The 19,611-nt window shown below is 45.6% G+C and overlaps 1 protein-coding gene across 2 annotated transcripts in view; it reads right to left on the reverse strand.

The window, feature by feature from the left end:
- Window positions 1-211: 211 nt before the first annotated feature.
- NTRC (NADPH-dependent thioredoxin reductase C) overlaps window positions 212-19,611 on the reverse strand; it is a 75,409-nt gene continuing 56,009 nt past the window's right edge. Inside the window, exons 8-10 of one of the 2 annotated variants that reach the window (XR_015269792.1) lie at window positions 1,193-1,292; window positions 772-902; window positions 212-618 (exon numbers count right to left, since the gene is read on the reverse strand). Coding sequence is in view for 1 of the 2 variants with exons in the window: in XM_086823994.1 (XP_086680120.1) it covers window positions 558-618; window positions 772-902; window positions 1,188-1,292 (297 nt within the window). In the remaining variant the exon portion in view is untranslated. Of the gene's footprint in view, window positions 619-771; window positions 903-1,187; window positions 1,293-19,611 lie in introns of both variants that reach the window. The other variant, XM_086823994.1, reaches the window with a different exon arrangement.

A 19,611-nucleotide genomic window follows, 5' to 3' on the forward strand; every position in this document is an offset into this window, starting at 1 on the left:
AGATCATTTGTACCAACTTTCAATCGAATCTCAGCCTTAGAAGACACTAACCTCTCTCCCTCTCTCTCTCTCTCTCTCTCACACTCACTCACACACTCACACACACACACACACACACACACAAACAAACAAAAGCACACTGCAGCTGCCATGAACTCGTATTTTGTCCAATCACACCCTCCACATTCTCCATAACAGTGAGGCGTAGACATGCACAAAGTGTAAGAATGCCAAATTAATGGGGAGTCGAAGTTTCATACAAAGACTGGTTGTTACTCAAAAGGAGCCAACTTCCAATTAGGCTCCCTGCAATAAATAGATTGTCCATTCTTGACGCTCAGCAGCTGATTAGTGTTGATAATACATTGTGGGGACAGGCAAAGGCTAGAAGCTCTAGACTCAACTCATCTTTGGAACTGCTTTTTGACAGAAGCTTGGTAGGACCCAGCCGCCGACTTGTCATCTACTCAAAAAAACAATCTCATTATTTTGCACGGGGCCTATATAAAGCAAAAATTCCATCAAGAGCATCATTGAAAACCAGGAAATGAATAGATTCACTTATGGGCTTCAATAATTTCACGATAGTCCTTCTTCATCTTGACACCCGACATCGACCTGCCATTAAAAGAGTAGGCAGCAAGCCATCAATTTCAATGCAAGCTTAGAACAGAACAATGCTCCATGAGCTATTATCAACCGCCGGCATTGAAATATTGACCTGATACATGGACAGAAAATAGGGAAGACCCTTAAAAATGTTGATCTTACTTTATCATTTCCTTCTGCTTAAAGAACTGGACACAAGGTGTTCCCATGATGCCAGCTGCTTCGGCTATCTCCGGGTCTTCCTCAATGTCAATCTCAACAAAGTGCAGATCCTTTTCATACTCATCTACGACCTGTTTGTTAAGAATTGGAAATCTCAAGTATCAGTGTACCCTTAATACACCTCACTAGCAAGTAAAACCGTGTTTGAGCCATGCATTTAAATATCCATAATTCAAGATGCCAAAGTACGCCTTTTGGCATAGATTTTTAATCTGACAGACCACTCATAGGCACACTACAGGCCTAAATTTTAACACCAGCCATTCTAGCACATACTTGCAGTCAAACAAGAAAAGAAATTAAGCACAACAAAAGAAGGAAAGAGAGAAAATAGATCAGAATGTCAGATGGCTTACCTTACCAAGCATTGGCTTTAGGGTTCTACACGGCCCACATGTTGGAGACGTATATAGCACAATTACCAAACGGGGACTCTCATGGTAGAGCTTCCGAAGAGCATACTGCAAGAAAAACAAATCAAGCTATATTACATGAGAGAATGTTTCTCAACTCAATTTAGAAAAAACTTTATTAAATAAATATTAAGAAATATAATTAAATAATAGTAAAACATTGACTATGATTAACTATTCTGTATTTATTAATAATTCATTATTTTATATTAATAAATACAAAACTAAAAAACATTTTAAATACATTATTACTGCAATGCTGTTGGGAAACCTGGCAATAATCTATGATTAACTATTCTGTATTTATTAATAATTCATTATTTTATATTAATAAATACAAAACTATAAAACATTTTAAATACTTTATTACTACAATGCTGTTGGGAAACCTGGCAATAATCTATTTATTAGCTAGCATTGACCCACTAATGAAAGAATAATTACAGATTTATTACATTTATTTTTCTTTTATTTGAATTAGTAAAGAGATTAGATACTGACATATAGAGTATTCAATAAAACATATAATGTTTTAATTACTTTATAAAACTATGTTTTTTTTAATTGATTGAAATATTTTGTGCTTTTTTTGGTGCACATAGAGAGAGAGAGAGAGAAAGAAAGAAAGAAAGAAAGAAAGAAAGAAAGCTATGTTAACGTCTACTAGAGGCTGAACTCAACCTATGAGACAAATCAATGTACAACTGTCAATGTCTTCTGGATGTCTAGAAAAAAAAGGACAAAATGAAGATGAAATAAAGTATGAAAGTACTGAGCTAGTGGGGGGGTGTGATGGATGGAGCACTACTGCTAGAGGCTCAGTATGCAACCTATATGCGTAGGGTATACAAGAATGCAATGCAGATCTGTCTAGCTCCAACCAGTACCATAATGGGGGTGTAATATGTGATACATAGGCGATGGCGAGACAAAATACATCAGAGCATGATCTCCGGGTGTGAGTGTAAGTGAGCTAGCCACTCCTGGATATGGTGCTGATATCGAGCCCGGATCTCTGTGATCTCCCTCTGATGTAGTCTGGGAGTCTGGTAGCCTGGTGCTCTCGGTCTCCGTCTGGCTTGGAGGTCCACAACGCGCTGAAGTGTAACCCCCTCCTGTGTCAAGGTAGGCACTAGGATAGATCTCTGGAAGAATTCAGTGAGCTGGAGCTGGAGCTGGAGCTGGAGCCCACCTCTCCCTGTGGTATGATTCCGTATCAGTGTCTCTCTGTGGCGCTGTGTCTCTAACAAGAACTGGCCAAATCTGCGCTGATCTGCGGACTCCATGATCTGGCGGAGTGACAGATGTCCACTGAAGATGGTGGTGTATCTCTCTCTAATGACACTATATGCTCTGCATCTGCATACATAATGTTCCTCACTCTCAACCTCCTCCTGGCATAGTCTGCATATCCTCTCTGCTCTAGGGATCCGTGATGCCCTACCTACCTCAATCTCAAGATGGTGTGATGACACTCTGAGCTGGCCAATCGCCACTCGGGCACTATGAGGCATGTACACATCCATGTATCCAGGTCTCATGAGAGAGAGAGAGAGAGAGAGAGAGAGAGAGAGAGAGATTATATTAACGTCTACTAAAGAGCCCAAGGGTCTATGGAACCAACAAGATGTTACATGTAATCCATGTGTAAACTGAATGTCAGACAATATGAAAAGAAAAAGAGCACGGCCTACATATTACATATTAGAATTTAGTTTCAATAAACATCGAAGTTTGAACAATGAAAACTTTAGTCTTTAAAGTTTACATTAAATGCTTATAACTTATAAGTTATACCTATCTTGCCGATTCCATCTTTTGCATCGTGCGCACCATGCGCAAGTTAGCGTGGCAATACACTAGCCGCTCTAACTGTTGCGTGCTCAAGCGATTGTGTAACTTCGTGTGTATAAGTGAGCAGGAACTCCAATTCCCGAAGAGCAATCCTGAGCTAGGATTCTCAAAGCCACCTTTTGGAGGCTTGAGAGCGCATACCACCAAAAGAGGAGCTTCACAAGGAATTCCCTCTTCCAACACGTAGTAGATGCAAATGCGGCTCCCCCCTTTGGTCATTGTAGCTAATGAAGCTCCTCAAGGAACTTCCCATGGCGATCCTCCGACAATGCTTTGGGCAAGAAAGCATCTGTGTCTTGAAATAATTCTACGTCGGTGAAAAGGGCAAGAGATTTGTAAGCAGAATGCAATAATACAGCGAGACCATGGATAGGTCTTTGCATCCACTTCCATCTCTTCTCCACAATGGCCAACATACCATAGCGCTTCTCCTCGTCAATGGAAGAAGAAGCACGCAACTCCGCTATAGCCTCTCATCAAGTAAACGAGAAGGCCCATGGTGGCCCCCTCATGTCAATCATCCACAATACCCTTTAGAAGGACATGACAACAATGCGGGCTGACCATCAAAACTCCTTTAGGCAAAGCCGTTGCACGGCTTTGGCCTCCGTCGATTCTCACTCATCCCACTCATTTCACATTGTTGAGACCACTGTTTGGCGGAAGGGGGATTTCACATCGTAAAGGCGCTCCAAGAGGAGCCACATGTAGGCGAAGCATGTGGATGAAGGCTTCTTCATCTCTAGCTTGTGATGTTCGCGGAACATGGCAAGCACCTTCACCTTTGTTGTCAAGAAGGTGACAATCGATGTAGCCTTGGCCATTACTTCCTTCATCCACACTAACTTACCCGTATCCTCCATGAGCAAGTCAATGCAATGGGAGGTACAAGGCGTCCACACTATAGAGGGATATTTCTTCTCGAGCAATTTCCCCATCCAACAACAATTTGATGTGTTATCGGTGATGACTTGCACCACGTTCTCCGACCCGATTTACATGTCACATGAATGGATGCGATGAGCGTATGACATAGCCACATATGACAGATGCTAAGCTTTAAACTTTAAAGACTTAAGCGCAATTTGAAACTTACCTCCATGATGACTTGCTTAATATGGCGATATATGAAAGCCCCCGAGGTTTTCCTCCCCGCCTTTCCGGAATGCACACCCTGCACAAGGTATGTGCCAAGAGGGCAAGAGACAAGTACGTTGATGATGTGTCACCATTTGGTCCATCTCCATTTCTAGAGCCATTTCTATGGGATTTTCACTCCATAGAATGGCTAGATTTGTACCATGTTCACATGTGGCCAGGCCAGTGCCCATGTGAAAGGGTCAGTTATCTTGTGTCACATGGACGGAAACCAGTTTTGTGCTACCCGTGTGTGACAGTATTGTGCCATATGGACAGGAGCCTATTTGCTGCCACCCGTGTATGACCAGGATTGCTATGTTTGCCTACTATGACGTGCCAACGGGGATGCCCCCAGTGTACCATGGGTGTGCTGTCTGCTGACGAGTTGTGGTGGTGTGTGAACAGGTGGTAAGTATTGGCCTTTTTGGCCTTTTCAAATGTAAAATCCATGAAGTAATGTAAACTTCAATGTTTATAGGGTTGGATGTTTACACATTTAAAATAATGACCAGACACTTTCTACTGTGGGTGCCCAAGAGCTATCCTTTGAATAAGATTTAATAATATTTAAAGCATGTATTGCATGGGAAACTTTTCTTTCCCCACATGTGGAAGGTAAGTGGTGGGGTGGGTTGATGAAAGGGAGCCGACTACAGAATTGAGAGAAAGAGGTTGATTTGGCTGCTGTTTTTTTGCACCCACTTGCTGTCCTTGTACTCACCTGCTGTTCTTGTACCTGGCTACAACATCAGTACCCGGCTGCCAGTAACTGTACCTGCCTGCCAGCACTGTACCCGGCTGCCAGCACTGTACTTGCCTGCTAGCACTTGTGCTGCCAGCATCTGTACCTGTCTACAGCACCTGTACCAACCTACTAATTACCTGTTTATAGCCCTACAACACATGATTATTACTATCTGCAATTACCACAACTATACCTATTGATTGTCACCTTTGTACCGGTTGGCTGCCCTGTTTGTACCTGCTATTTGCGTCCATTAGGAGTACAACGAAAAGGGAATGATCTTCTCTGCTGAGATTTGAATTAAAATCTTTGCCTGGTATTTGTTTCTATATTTTCTTTCAAATTCAGATAAATTTAAAGTTAAATGTTGTTTTTACAAGCTTTGTGTAGGCAAGCATCACCCCCAACTGCCTTCACCATGGAAGACCACCGGGATAGTGATTTTTCCCATGATTGCCCTCACCGTGCCCTCACCTTTAGAGGAGCCAGTGAAGGTCATGTGGGTATGAGGAAAAACACGGGGCAAAGCTGACTTGGGAGCACTTGGTATTTCTCCCTCAGCGATGCTTCACCTTGCCAGGCGTTAGTATGGGCGTGCCTGTTAGTGCACGGTCCCAGAAGACCAGTGAGGACAGGTGTTCACCCAGTGAAGGTGGGAGACTGACTGCCTGTGATTTGGTCTACTCCGACAGCCGATTCTTCATCGACAAAATCTTATTGTATTTCAGTTGTTCTCACTCCATGTTATGGAGGAATCTCGCCATGAGGCCCGTGAACACTTGCTGTATTGAGGGAGGGGAGGGTGGGGGGGAGGCTTTCCGGTCCCAATGATGGTGTCAAGTGTTCTTGGTCATTTTCAGTTTTAATGCTGCTAATAATGTTCATTGTTGGTATTAGTTAAGTGATCTAAAAATGTGTATTTTTGTATTTCGATTTGCCAAGCCTCCTGTAGGGAGCGGTTACATTGGTATCAGAGCCCGGTCGTATCTCTTTCTCAAGAGGAGACAATGTTTTGAGATTGGATGCATACACAGACACTTGACTCAATGGACAGCCAAGGCAATCCTTTGGAGGTGCCAAATTCAAGAGGTCAATCAAGTGCTTCTCGCGATTCCGATGCATTGCTTGGAAGGCACAAGCCTCTTGAGAGAGGTTATCACAGTGCATTCATGGGACAGCCATCCCGTGGAAAAGAGCCTATGTATGAGGATGAGCCCAATGCATTGAGGGCTGAATTGGAGCATATGAAGAAGCTTTTGCAAGCAAAGGAGCAAGAGCTGAAATTTTTGCATGAAGATCCCCATGTACAAAGTGTCATTGAAGCAAGGAAAGCTAATGCTATGGTGGATATGACCATTGAGTCCATGGCTCGTGAAGTGGTCAAGAAGCCAAGGGAGTTGGCACTCTCCTATCTCATCCACAAGGGTGATCTCAAGGAAGGAGAGGATGGAGAGTTAGTATTCAAGAATCCACCTCGTTTGAAGCAAGGAGACCCAGCATCTCAACAATTGAGGTCTTTTATACACAAGGAAGAGGTATCAATCACTTCTCGCCATGCATCTACTCCTCATGGAACAAGAGGCCACAAGTATGTGCATGTTGGAGATAGTGGGCGACATGATGGCCTTGTGGATTAAAAGAATGTTTATCATGGAGAGAGTGGTCGGCATGCAAGCCGAAAGACTTTGTCCATTGAGTTGTCTCGTGGTGAGACATTGCATCATTTGGGGAGGTCACATGCATCTGGGCCACATAATGCACATGCCACTGTGCCTCTTAAAACATCTTTGGTTGCCCATGAAGCCCATGCAGAGAGGGCTGCCCCGTTGAATAAGAGGAAGAGAAAGAGAGAAGAACATGTATCACATCCCAGAAAGCTCAAGGAGTTCAAGGCAGGAAACAAGTCCGTGAAATTTGATGCCTTTCATGGAGAGTATGATGCTTCTAAGGTGCTAGCTTTTGTGGCACAGTTTGACATTGCTTTTAGTGATGAGGACTTCACTGAGAAGTCTAAAATTCATCATGCAAGCATGTTCTTGAAGGGGACAGCTGCCCATTGGTGGATCATTGAAAAGACCACCAAAGATCCCATTTGCACTTGGAAAGAGTTCAAGGACAGATTTTAGGCACAATTTTTGCCTCCTAATGCGGAGCAAACTCTCACCCAAAAGTGGGATAGACTTGAGCAAAAAGACAATGAAAGTGTGCAGCAGTATGTCAATAAGCTTTGGAAAGTGTTGCTTGAGGTAACTCCCTTTATGTAACTATCCGAAGATAAAAGGAAGAGGAAGTTTCGCTCCGGATTGCAACCAGCTTATCATTTGGGCATTGAATTGCACCCAAAACACACTCTTCATCATCTCATAGCATCTGCTCTTGCTACGGAGCAATTGGTGCTTAAAATTAAGTAGAATCAGGGAGGTTCTAAGGGCAAAGAGAGGACTGTCCCAAACTTGCAAAAAGGTGGACAGCCACCTAAAAAGAGCTTTCGGGAAGCCCAAAAGGGTAGTAAAGCTGAAAGAACCCCATCCAAAGACATTGCACCAAAGAAGAACAAGTTTGGCTTAACCCCCGAGCAAAGGAAGCAAGATGCCCCAGAGGGGAAATGCTTTTCTTGTGGTAGTAAAGAGCACATGTTTAGGCAATGCCCTACCCGCAAGCAAAAGCATGAAGACAAGCCACCAAAGGCAAATGTGCATGCCATACCCAATGTGCAGGGTACCACTGACCATGATGGCAAAGAGAGAGTGGTATGCAAAGCTTGGAGACAAATCAAGGATCAACCCGTCTTATTCATGTTTGATGATTGTGCAGCAGATAATTTCATCTCTACAAATCAATGATCAGCCCGCCTTGGATATAGAGATTGGGAACATGGGAACCCAAATTGAAGCAGAGGCAGCTTTTGTTGGCAAAGAGGTGTAGGTCACTCCTCTTAATGGAAAGTTGCGCATTCATATACAAGGTTATTTGGATCATGAGCATTTTTTGATTGCCCCACTCAATGGATGTGATGTATTACTTGGCAAGCCTTGGCATCATAGGCTTGAGCCCCGCAAAGAATATAAAACCAACAGGATCACCTTTATGCATAGAGGCCTCATGCATGTCATTGATGCTAGTAAGGAAGAGAATTCCATCCCCGTTTGTCTCTCACATCCAAATTAATAAGGCAATGAAAAAGAGTCTTTCTGCGTACTTGGTTTTTGTTCGTGACAAAATTGAACAAAGTAATGTGAATGTGGATGTATTGACTCAAGATAAGCTGAATTTTCTTAATGCATATCAAGATTGTTTTACCAATGCATTGCCAAGAGAACTACCACCTGAGAGGCCCGAGGATCATCGCATAAATCTTGTGCCAAGAAGTTCCCCACCTAACAAACCTGCATATCGTGTGAGTGCCGCACAACAAGAGGAGATTATGTAGCAGGTTAATGAGCTCTTAGAAAAGGGTTTGGTTTAGCCAAGCTCCTCACCCTTTTGTTCTCCCGTACTTCTTGTGCAAAAGAAGGATGGATCTTTCCGCATGTGCGTGGATTATCGAGCTCTAAACAAGCTCACCATCAAGAACAGGTTCCCAATCCCATGCATAGATGACATCTTGGATAAGCTTGATGGTTCGGCTTGTTTCAGCCGTATAGATTTGAAGAGTGGTTACCACCAGATTCGTGTGGTACCCCAGGATGTCCATAAGACTACATTCAGGACAGCTTTTGGATTGTGTGAATTCTTGGTAATGTACGATGTGTGTTTTGCCTATGGGACTATCACTCCATAGGAAAACCAAGCCCTACAAGAAATCCTTGTACAAGTTTCATGAAAGGGAGATTTTGTCCATTACATGTCACATGCATTTATGTTTGTATGCATAAACTTGTTTTCGCATGACTTGTTTTCGTGTGTTTGCCTCCTATGACGTGCCAGTACACTGGACGAGGACGCCCCCAGTGTACCATGGGTGTGCTGTTTGCTGACGAGTTGTCGTGGTGTGTGAACAAGTGGTAAGTATTGCCCTTTATGGCCTTTTCAAACGTAAAATCCATGAAGTAATGTAAACTTTAATATTTATAGGGTTGGATGTTCACACACATTTAAAATAATGACCGGACACTTTCTAGTGTGGGTGCCCAAGAGCTAACCTTTGAATAAGATTTGATAATATTTAAAGCATGTATTGCATGGGAAACCTTTCTTCCCTCACACGTGGAAGGTAAGTTGGGGGGGGGGGGGAGGGCGGGGAGGGGAGGGGGGGGTTGATGAAAGGGAGGCGACTACAGAATTGAGAGAAAGAGGTTGATTTGGCTGCTATTTTTTCGCACCCGCCTGCTGTCCTTGTACTCGTCTGCTGTTCTTGTACTTGGCTGCAGCATCAGTACCCGGCTGCCAGTAACTGTACCCTGCCAACACTGTACCCAGCTACAGCACTATACCTGGCTGCCAGCACTTGTACCCGGCTGCTAGCATCTGTACCTGTCTGCAACACTTGTACCCGCCTACTGATTACCTGTTTACAGCCCTACAACACATGATTATTATTATCTGCAATTACCATGAATGTACCCGTTAATTGTCACCTTTGTACCGGTTGGCTGCCTTGTTTGTACTTGCTATTTGCACCCATTAGGAGTACAACAAAAAGGAAATGATCTTCTCTGCTGAGATTTGAATTAAAATCTTTGCCAAGGTATTTGTTTCTATATTTTCTTTTAAATTCAGATAAAATTAAAGTTAAATGTTGTTTTTACAAGCTTTGTGTAGGCAAGCATCACCCCCAACTGCCTTCACCATGGAAGGCCACCGAGATAGTGATTTTTTCCATGATTGCCCTGACCTCTCCCTCACCTTTAGAGGAGCCAATGAAGGCCATGTGGGTATGAGGAAAAACAGGGAGCAAAGTTGACTTGGGAGCACCTGGTATTTCTCCCTCAGCGGTGCTTCACCTTGCCAGGCATTAGTACGGGCGTGCATGTTGGTGCACGGTCCCGGAAGACCAGTGAGGGCAGGTGTTCGCCTAGTGAAGGTGGGAGACTGCCTATGATTTGATCTACTTGAACAACTGATTCTTCATCAACAAAATCTTATTGTATTTCAGTTGTTCTCACTCCATGTTATGAAGGAATCTGGCCATGAGGCCCGTGAACACTTGTACATATAAAATACTCCAAGAAATACAAACTGTATTGAGGGGGGAGCCGGCTCTTTCCAGCCCCAGTGATGGTGTCAAGTGTTCGTGGTCATTTTCAATTTTAATGCTGCTAATAATGTCCATTGTTGGTATTAGTTAAGTGATCTAAAAATGTGTATTTTTGTCTTCCGATTTGTAGGCCTCCTGTAAGGAGCGGTAACATGATGTCTCTCTTCTTCCAGTCACTCCATCCATTGAAGAGGATGCTACACCCATACTTGACCACACCGCTCGCACTGGATTGAGAGATCTATCGATTCTCTACTTCTCATCAACAAGCCTCTTTGTGCGCATGTCATGGTAGGAGATGTCGGTCCATCCTTCACATGGACTCACATTCGCAATGGCTTTCACCATTATCTTCAATTGATCTACCTTGTGCACATGGAATGAGAGATTGCACTCAATAATGATGCATGCAATCTCTATATCTGCTAATCGTTGCTATTCTCGGAGATGTGGTAGAGAAGAAGAGACACCCCCAATGGCTTGGGCAAGAGTGGCTTGCCTCATTGGAGACTCAAACCCTTGCCTCTTTGAGGACGCGGAGGCGGCGGGGGAGGATGTATCACAAGGTGAGGAGATGACCTCATCATCTGCCCTTGAACTTCTACCACTATCACAGTAAACACCCAATCCACCCCTAATCTTGTTGAAGATCTCATCGGATATAGCTAGGGGGACTTCCTTGCATGGCACAACTTGCCCTCCCACCTTTCCAAGATGTTGGAGAAGCCTAGTAATGCCCCTTGTGTATTGTTTGCCACAATACTTAAAGTCCACCTACATGACTTGGACTTTCCTTCAGCTTCCTTGACATGGATAGCATGCACATTTAAGGCTTCATTCTTCTCCCTCGTCATTTTAATAGAGAGACAAAGAGAACTTAGAAGAGATGGATAGGGGGGGAGAGAGAGAGAGAGAGAGAGGCTTGAGAAGTTGAGAGAGAGGGGGGGGACTTCAGAAGTTGAGGGGGAGAGAGAGGGGGTGGGAGTTGAGAAAGAAAGAAAGAAAGAAAGTTATATTAAATGTCTTCAAAAGACCCAGTGGGTGTATGAGACCAAAAGTGAGTGTCCATGTAATCTCATCATGGTACAAAAAAAAACAAAGACTAGAGCTATGAGATGGGAATGTAAAATCCGAGCCATATGATACAAAGTGGGACCATCATCATCATACAACCTATGGAGCTAACCCCCCGGTAGGCGGAGGGAGCTGTCCAAAATATCGAGCATGGGGTTAGCCTGTAGAAGGCTTTGCACATCCGGTAGGCATGGGAAGGTGGCTCTATGCCTCTCCAAGATCTCCTCAAGCTGGGACTGATGTCTGTGTTGCTGGCAAGGTCCAAGGAGTCGGGGGCATCAGGCTTGAGAGAGAGAGAGAGAGAGAGAGAGAGAGAGAGAGAGAGAGGCTTGAGAGTTGAGAGAGAAAGAAAGAAAGATATATTAACGTCTACAAGAGGCCAAAGTGGCCTATGAGACAAAAGTACCAATACATCCAAAACTCAAGGAAACTAAATGTCCCGAGTAAAAAATGAAAAGCATAAACTAAAAAACAACTAGCTATAACATGTGGCCAAAGAGGAACTGGTGGCTTGATATAACTGCCAGAAAAAGGCATATCTGATAAATAAAAGTGTGGAACTGGAAAAATGGTAGGCTATGGGAAGCAACTGAGATAGACTCATCCCATAATGTCTTGCATAGGTTGATCCAGTATAGACAAGCTGAAGCGCTGAGGTCGTGCCAATATCGCCTGTATCCTCTAATAATGTGTCGGCTAGGGCCGCGGCTCAATGGGTCGTGGATGCCGTCCTCTACATAGCTCAAGGAGGCGTGGTGCGTTTTCGAGACATCCACAGCCCAGACACCTATTACATCATCGGAGACATGGCATGCTTATGCTACCTCGCTCTACCATTAATTTTTTTTATAAAAGTGTTGTTTTCATTAAATTTAATTTTTATGCATAGAAAGATGAGTCAGGAGAGATGTCTACCTGGGGGTCACTTTTGCTGGACTGCGCTTTACCGCGAGGGCGGCGGCGGAGGACAGACTAACTAGAGGATATGCTGCACTCGGAGCCCTGGAGAGCCAGTGTGCACACATCCAGTTTCATGAGCCTCAGATGAAGCTCTGGTTATTTGACATGTTGGTTACACCAACACTTTTGTATGGCGCTCCCATCTGGGGGCCGAGTCTCTATCACAGGCGGAGTGGATCTACAGCAGAGTAGCCAGCCTCGAGTGGAGGGGAGTTTTAAGATGGGTGGGAGCAAAATGGAGAGAACACTAGTGATGATGATCTCCCGCATGATCAGGAGCAAATCATCAGTACCACGAGATAGTCTAGGTAGAGATGGGAGTCTCTTCGAGACGGTCACTTTCATACATAGGCTATGGAGCCTCTACAGGCACACAGATACTCTAGACTTGCACTAGAGACATTCAAATAGGTCGAATAACAGGGCGACATGGATTGCTGGTATGCCTAGACTAGCACATGGTTACAGCTACATGGTATGCATATGGAACGCCTTTCACCTTTACAGTACAGCCTGGAGTCCCCCTTCCTGGAGTTGAGCTGGAGTGAGCTCAACAAGATCATCAAGATGGATATCATTCAGCTACACATAGCACGCACATGGATCACACCGGCTGAGCCACTAGGAACGAAGATGGCTTTCTACCGAGAGCATCTTCTCCACTTATCCCCTAATGGTTTTGTTGTGCGTTCGAGGGACATGGACATTCACCTCTCTCATGGAGTCAGATGTGCTATTGGCCAGATCCGCACGTCTTCACATCAACTCAGGATAGAGACCAATCGATATGGAGCCGTCAACCTTGCCCCTGAGGATCGGATTTGCCAGCTCTGTCAGCTGGAGCCAGAGACTGAGGAGCACTACATATGTCGGTGCCCAATGTACTACGAGATCCGGGGGTGCTTTCATTCCCTCTTCCAAGATGGATTTGGGCCATTATCCGTAAGTATGGACTACTCAGACCAGAATTGCCTTGGGCTTTTTCTCCTCAAACTGTGCAGACACCGAGACCACGTCCTACGCTCCAGATAGGGGGGAGATGTCCGAGACATAGGCCAGCGCACCCTTATTGACTTCTTCAGAGCAGCAGCAACCCCGCCCACCGTTGACCACGAGTCGACTGGGCCCACATAGCCACCTCGAGGAGTCACCCTGGACAGAGCTGGAGCTGTCCGTCCCAAGAAAAGATGGTACAACTCATGCTCCAACTTCACCAGGTAGGCTCGCTTCTTCCTCCGCACGAGGCGGAGAAAGATCACGCGCGCCTGGCGATGTGTACAGATCCCCTGTGCTGCCTCTCATATGAGGCAGGCACAGGTTTCCCGGCGTTCATCATCATACCACGAGGCGGAGAAAGATCACGCGCGCCTGGCGATGTGTACAGATCCCCTGTGCTGCCTCTCATATGAGGCAGGCACAGGTTTCCCGGCATTCATCATCATACCAGCCTTTCTATGGGACATTTTTGCTCGGAGGTGTAACAAATGGCCGAATGTGAGGGAAGTACATGGCAGCTGACGTGCGGAGTGTCGAGGCGAACTGTGTCATGAAGTCCTCCAGCAGTACATGTGGGTCCATGTCTTGCAGAGCACTGTACAAGTGGTTGGCATAGCAGGATGCCGTCTCTCTGGTGAAGTGGTATTGGGGTGTCTCCGGGGGCCGCTCCGTTGGTGGCATCGGATCAAAGCGGCATGCAATGCTGAAGGAAAGGTATGCATGATCGGCAGCTACAGCGATGGGGCGAGGTGAGACTGTAAAAGACAGTATGTCCCGTATCAGAGATAATGGTCCCCGCAAGTAGTCCACTGTACTCGCACCGGGTCTATCTGTCATTGAGCACGCTCTCGGCTGCCTGTTGTGTGCATGCTTATGTGAAAAGCATGTGAAGGCTCCTGAACCTGGCCATCGAGCGAGGCCATTGAGTATGGCCAATCCGTGTGCTCCTCCTAGCTCCAGCAGATGATCTCCATAATCTGAATCCTCCATGTCCTGGGAAGTCCTGTCAAGACCCAACTCCTCTGGTGCTATATCTCTGTACATGGGCTCATCACTCTCAAAAAAGGGCACCTGATGCTGTTTCGTATGCGCGTTGAAGTCACATGCCAACAGTACATCTCCAATGCTAGAATAGTGCATGACATCCTCATAAAGTGGGAGGTATGGTGACTCACTCTCTGCATGGGTGGCGTAGGTGGAGCCTTTGGGCATGACGTAGCATATGGCAACATAAATATCACTTGTCCGATCAGTATGTATGCGGATCCAGATGGAACGGGCCTCCTCATCTCTCCTCATGACTTGCACGATATGTTGTAGCTCCTTCCTGTAAAGGACAGCAACCCCTCTAGATCCTCTGGTACCTCCACGTGACCTTGCCTGAGGGCGGCAAGTGGACTCCCACCTGTAGCCTCTGACCTCTGGTAAGCGGGTGCCCGAGGCCTAGTGTGTCTCCGTAAAAAGTACAATGTCTTTGCCTCTAAAAGTATCCTCAAACATCCCCACATCTGTCCTCATCGCTCCATTGCAGTTCCACACTGCAAACCTCAAGTGTCTCATAGACCGCGCCCTGTCATGGGCGCCTCTCTGTGATGATCACAGGACCATCTCAGTAAACCGCCCACTTGCCCGCTCTAGAATCCACGGCATACACTCCCTCAGATGTGCTACCTAGGCTGGTATGAGATCATCCTCAAGGTAGATTTTGTCTCCCTTGAGGACTCTAGACTCTCGCCGTGTCTCCAGGTCCGCAAACTTGAGGATAACTGGCCGCTCCTTGGCAATGTCTTTCCCTACTCTCCATGTATCGACAATAATAGAGGTGTCAGCCACTCCCATACGCCCGCAAATGCCCTTGGCATCCTCCAACAGGCTATCCTTCTCTTTCCATCCCACCACCGCACGTGAAGTGCACAGATCTTCCCCTTCCTCTCCTCCTCCATGGCCGCATTGACGAAGAACTCCTTGTTCAACAGTGGCTTGCGCTTCTTCTCTACCTCAATCCACTTGGAGAGAGATAGAGAGAGAGATAGAGAGAGTGAGAGAGAGGCTAGAGCTTCAAAGTTCAAGCTATGAAGCTTGAATGTGAGGGAACATTGGGGGGGGAGGAGTTGGGTTATCCTTCTCTTTCCATCCCACCACCCGCACGTGAAGTGCGATCTTCCCCTTCCTCTCCTCCTCCATGGCCGCATTGACAATGAACTCCTTGTTCGTCGGTGGCTTGTGCTTCTTCTCTACCTCAATCCACTTGGAGAGAGAGAGAGAGAGAGAGAGAGAGAGAGAGAGAGAGGCTAGAGCTTCAAAGTTCAAGCTATGGAGCTTGAATGTGAGGGAACATTGGGGGGGGAGGAGTTGAGCAATGAGGCTCAAGAGCTCAAGCCTATAGGCCAAGACAAGCCAAAAAAACCGTCGAAAAACAGTTTAAAAAAACGGGCAGAAATGCCACTTTTGCAAACCGAAACTATGCCAACGATCATTTCGTACCATATGAGACCGTCAATATCGTAGGCAATCATACCGTACAATCCGTACGGTACGAGCACGTTCGTACCGGTACGCGAAATAACTATGGGGCTAATCTGGGGAGTCTCTACCTAGTGCATATACCGATGTAAGTATATCATTGTATGGAAAAATGCATCCACTACCAAGGGGGCAGCTCCAAACTCTGCTCTGATGATCTCATGTTAAGAAGGCCCGTTACATTAACAGTGAGGTCCCGCTGAGTGCAAAAATCTTGTAAGGCATCCAAACGTCTCTGAAGCCCCTCATGTGAAGAAAGGAGGACAATGTGATCTGCATAGAGTAGTAGAGGGATCAATGTGGAACCACCCCTGCCTAATCTGGCTTAATCTGTCAATAAAGCTCGAGATCTCATCAATGTAAAGGCTAAAAAGAGTGCGTGATAGAGGGCAGCACTCTTTCACCCCAATCGTGCTGGAAATCTCTTGTGACGTACCTCCCGGGGCTCTCACTTATCCAGTGACAGACTCATAGAGGGCGATGATGCTCCAAACCATGTCAAAGGAGACTCCTATCTCCTGTAGACGGTGTAGGAGGCGCGCTCAGGGTACAATATCAAAAGCTTTGCAGAAAGCAGTAGTAAATCCTCTTATGTCATGCTCTGCCCTCCTCCATGATGGCACGGAGGGTGAAGATTATGTCAAGGGAGTAGCTCCTCCGAAAGTCTTCTTATCTTGAGGCTCTGCATCCCTATCTCTCTGCAAATGAACTGACCTCCGCCTCTAGCACCGATCCACAGAGTTTGGCCAATGTGTGACCAATCGTGATCATCTTGTAGTTATTAGGATCAAGTGGATCTCTGGCTTTGAGAATGGGGGTGATGGTGTTACTGGACCAAGAGCGTGGAAATCCTTCACAAAGGGCTCTATTGAACATGTAGAGCTAGCAAGGGCACTAGGGTATCATCAGCATGCGAGATGTACTCCGCAGTGAGAGAGACGGAAAGAAAGAAAGAGTTATATTAAACGTCTTCTCGTCTATGTGACCAAAGTGATACAATACCATCCATGATATATCTCATCATGGAAAAGGAAAACAAAACAAGTATAGCTAACATAGCTCTCTGAAAGTAGAGATTGATACAATGATCAAGTGCAGTACATGGGATATATAAGCACTAGCACAAGAGAATCTCATCATGGAGTGCCTAAGAATATGAAGCACCAGAGGCACATCATCCTCTAGTAGAGGGTACCTCTCTCTCGAGTATGTTGAGCATGGGGTTAGTGACTATGGCTGAGAGATCCTATTCTGTCACAGTATGTGAGAAGGTGGTGTGGTGGTGGAGCATGTCCTGGATCTGGAGGTCGGCATTGCGTCCCGTGGGCGAAGGACGCCGAGTACGTGCGCAAGCCCGTTCCAAAGTGACTCGTCAGGGACGGGGCAGAGCTGAGGTATGCTGTGGTGGACCCGTGGGGTCCACTATACCGCTATCCTCACCCTGGGCCCAGAAGAAACTTGTGATGATCGATTGGTGAGAAAGGAGGGGTGGTGGTTGTGGTTGACACTCTCTTAAGTGTGTATCTCTGTGTCTGCGAAGCTCCAGAAGGAAGAGTCCCAGGCAGCATTGGTCTAGGAAGTCCATGATCCTTGATAATGGGCCAAAACCCTCAGGGAAGAGACAGTGGTACCTCCTGCAGATCTCATAGGACTAGACACTCACAGGTATAGTGCTCCTCTGTCTCAACCTCCGTGTGGCATAATCTGCAGATCCTCTCATCCTGAGGTCTCTATATGAGCTCTCCATCTCTGAATATGCGCTCTGCCTGCATTGTCTCCACCCGTAGGCGGTAGGAAAATACCCGTAGCTGGCCAATCGTGATCTGCATGGCATGTGACATGTGAATACCTAGGTAGCTGTGACCGCTCCCTACAGGAGGCCTACAGATCGGAAGACAATATACACATTTAAAATACTTAACAACTAAAAGTTAATAATGGAAACAACATCAGCAACATAAATATTGGAAATACCAAAAATATACATGACACCAGCACTGGGGCCGGAAAGAGCCGGCCCCCCCTCAATACATTTTGTATTTATTAGAGTATTTATATGTACAAGTGTCACGGGCCTCATAGGCCAGATTTCTCCACCAAGGAGTGAATACAACTCAAACAAAATTGGCTTAAGTCGATGAAGATGTGTTGGTCAGAGAAGTCTCAAATCACAGACTCACTCTCACCTTCACTAGGTGCACACCTACCTTTCACTGCTCTTCCGAAACCGTGCACCAACAGGTACGCCCGTACTAACGCAAGCAAAGGGGTACACCGCGGAGGGAACATGGCCTGGTTTTCCCCAATAAGCTTTGCTCTCAAATTCCCTGGTGTGTCTAACCTTCACTGGCTCTCAGAGGCTCTGAGGGCGCGGTTAGCACCACCACACAAGGAAAAATACTAACCACACCAAGAAGAACTTCCTGAGCATGGTCAGCATTTACATGCTTCGTTCCTGCTTTGCACAAAACTTAAAGAATTCTCTGAATTTAAATTAACAAATTTCAGATTTACACAAATGAGAAAACATGAGGACACCTGGTACAACAAATACAATCTGGTACAGCAGGTACTATTCAGCAAGTACAGTCCAAATTCAACCGGTACAATCCAGATTCAACACACGTGTGAAACTCAACAGCATTTACAATCGGATTTCAACAAGAACTGTTCAGATTCACCACACGTGTGGAATTCAGCAACAGGTACAGGTAGGTACAGTCCAGTAGGTACAATCCACGTGGGCAGCATGTACAGTCTGGTTTTCAGCACACGTGTGGATTCTCAACAAGTACAGTCCATGTGGGAGCACGCGATGGAGAAAAATGCAACAATTCAGTCCCTGAAGAGGTAGGCGATGGAGAGAATGAGGGAGAATAGTAGGCGATGAGAAGAGAAGTGCAACCAACTTCCCCACGTGTGAATAATTACTATAATAACTCATGCAACAGTTTATCCAAAGGTTTTCAAAAGTGTATACAATATTAAAAGGGTATTTAAAATGCTCATGGGCACCCTAATGAGATAATGTCCAACCCCTAATTTAAATGTGTGTGAACACATGGGCTTATAAATATTAAAGTTGGATATAACTCATAAATTTTACATTTTAAAGAGGAAAAAATGGTAATACTTACCACCTGTTCACACGCCGCACCAACGAGTCAGCAAACAATACTCCACGGTACACTAGGGACGTCCCCGTCCAGTGTACTGGCACGGCATAACAGGTAGACACACACAAACAAGTCATACAAAAATAAATTTATACATGCAGGCATAAATGCATGTGCACATGTAATGGACGAAATCTCTCATTCATAAAAGTTGTACAAGAAGTTCCTGGCGGGTACAAAACTGGTGCGACAGCAATATAAAAAATATGTCATGGTCTTCCAATGGACTGACAGTCCCATAGGTAAGACGCCATCCTGGCCATACACGGGTGACACCAACAAGCTCCCGTCCATACAGCACGAAGCAGGTCACACACGGGTGGCACGAAACTGGTTCCCGTCCATGTGACACAGCACTGGTCACACACGGGTGGCACTAATCTGGCTCCCGTCCATGTGACACCAAAAGACTGGCCCTTTCACATGGGACATTGACCTGGCCCCATGTGAACATGGCACAAATCTGGCTACTCTATGGAGTGACAGTCCCATAGAAGTGGCTCCAGAAATGGAGATGGACCAAAAGGTGACATCTCCCCACGCTTCTAAACAGTTGTCCTCAACTGAAAAGCCTCAAGATATGCTTACAAAAGCTGAGAGTAGTCAGCAAAATAATCCTCGTCTACCCACTTTGCATCAATTGGCAAATAATTTTTAAATTTCACAAGGTTATCTCCTAGAAAGCTTCCCATGTGGTAACTC

This window comes from Cibotium barometz, chromosome 30 (assembly GCF_041138505.1).
Source record: "Cibotium barometz isolate CiBa-2024 chromosome 30, ASM4113850v1, whole genome shotgun sequence".
Lineage (NCBI taxonomy): Eukaryota > Viridiplantae > Streptophyta > Polypodiopsida > Cyatheales > Cibotiaceae > Cibotium > Cibotium barometz.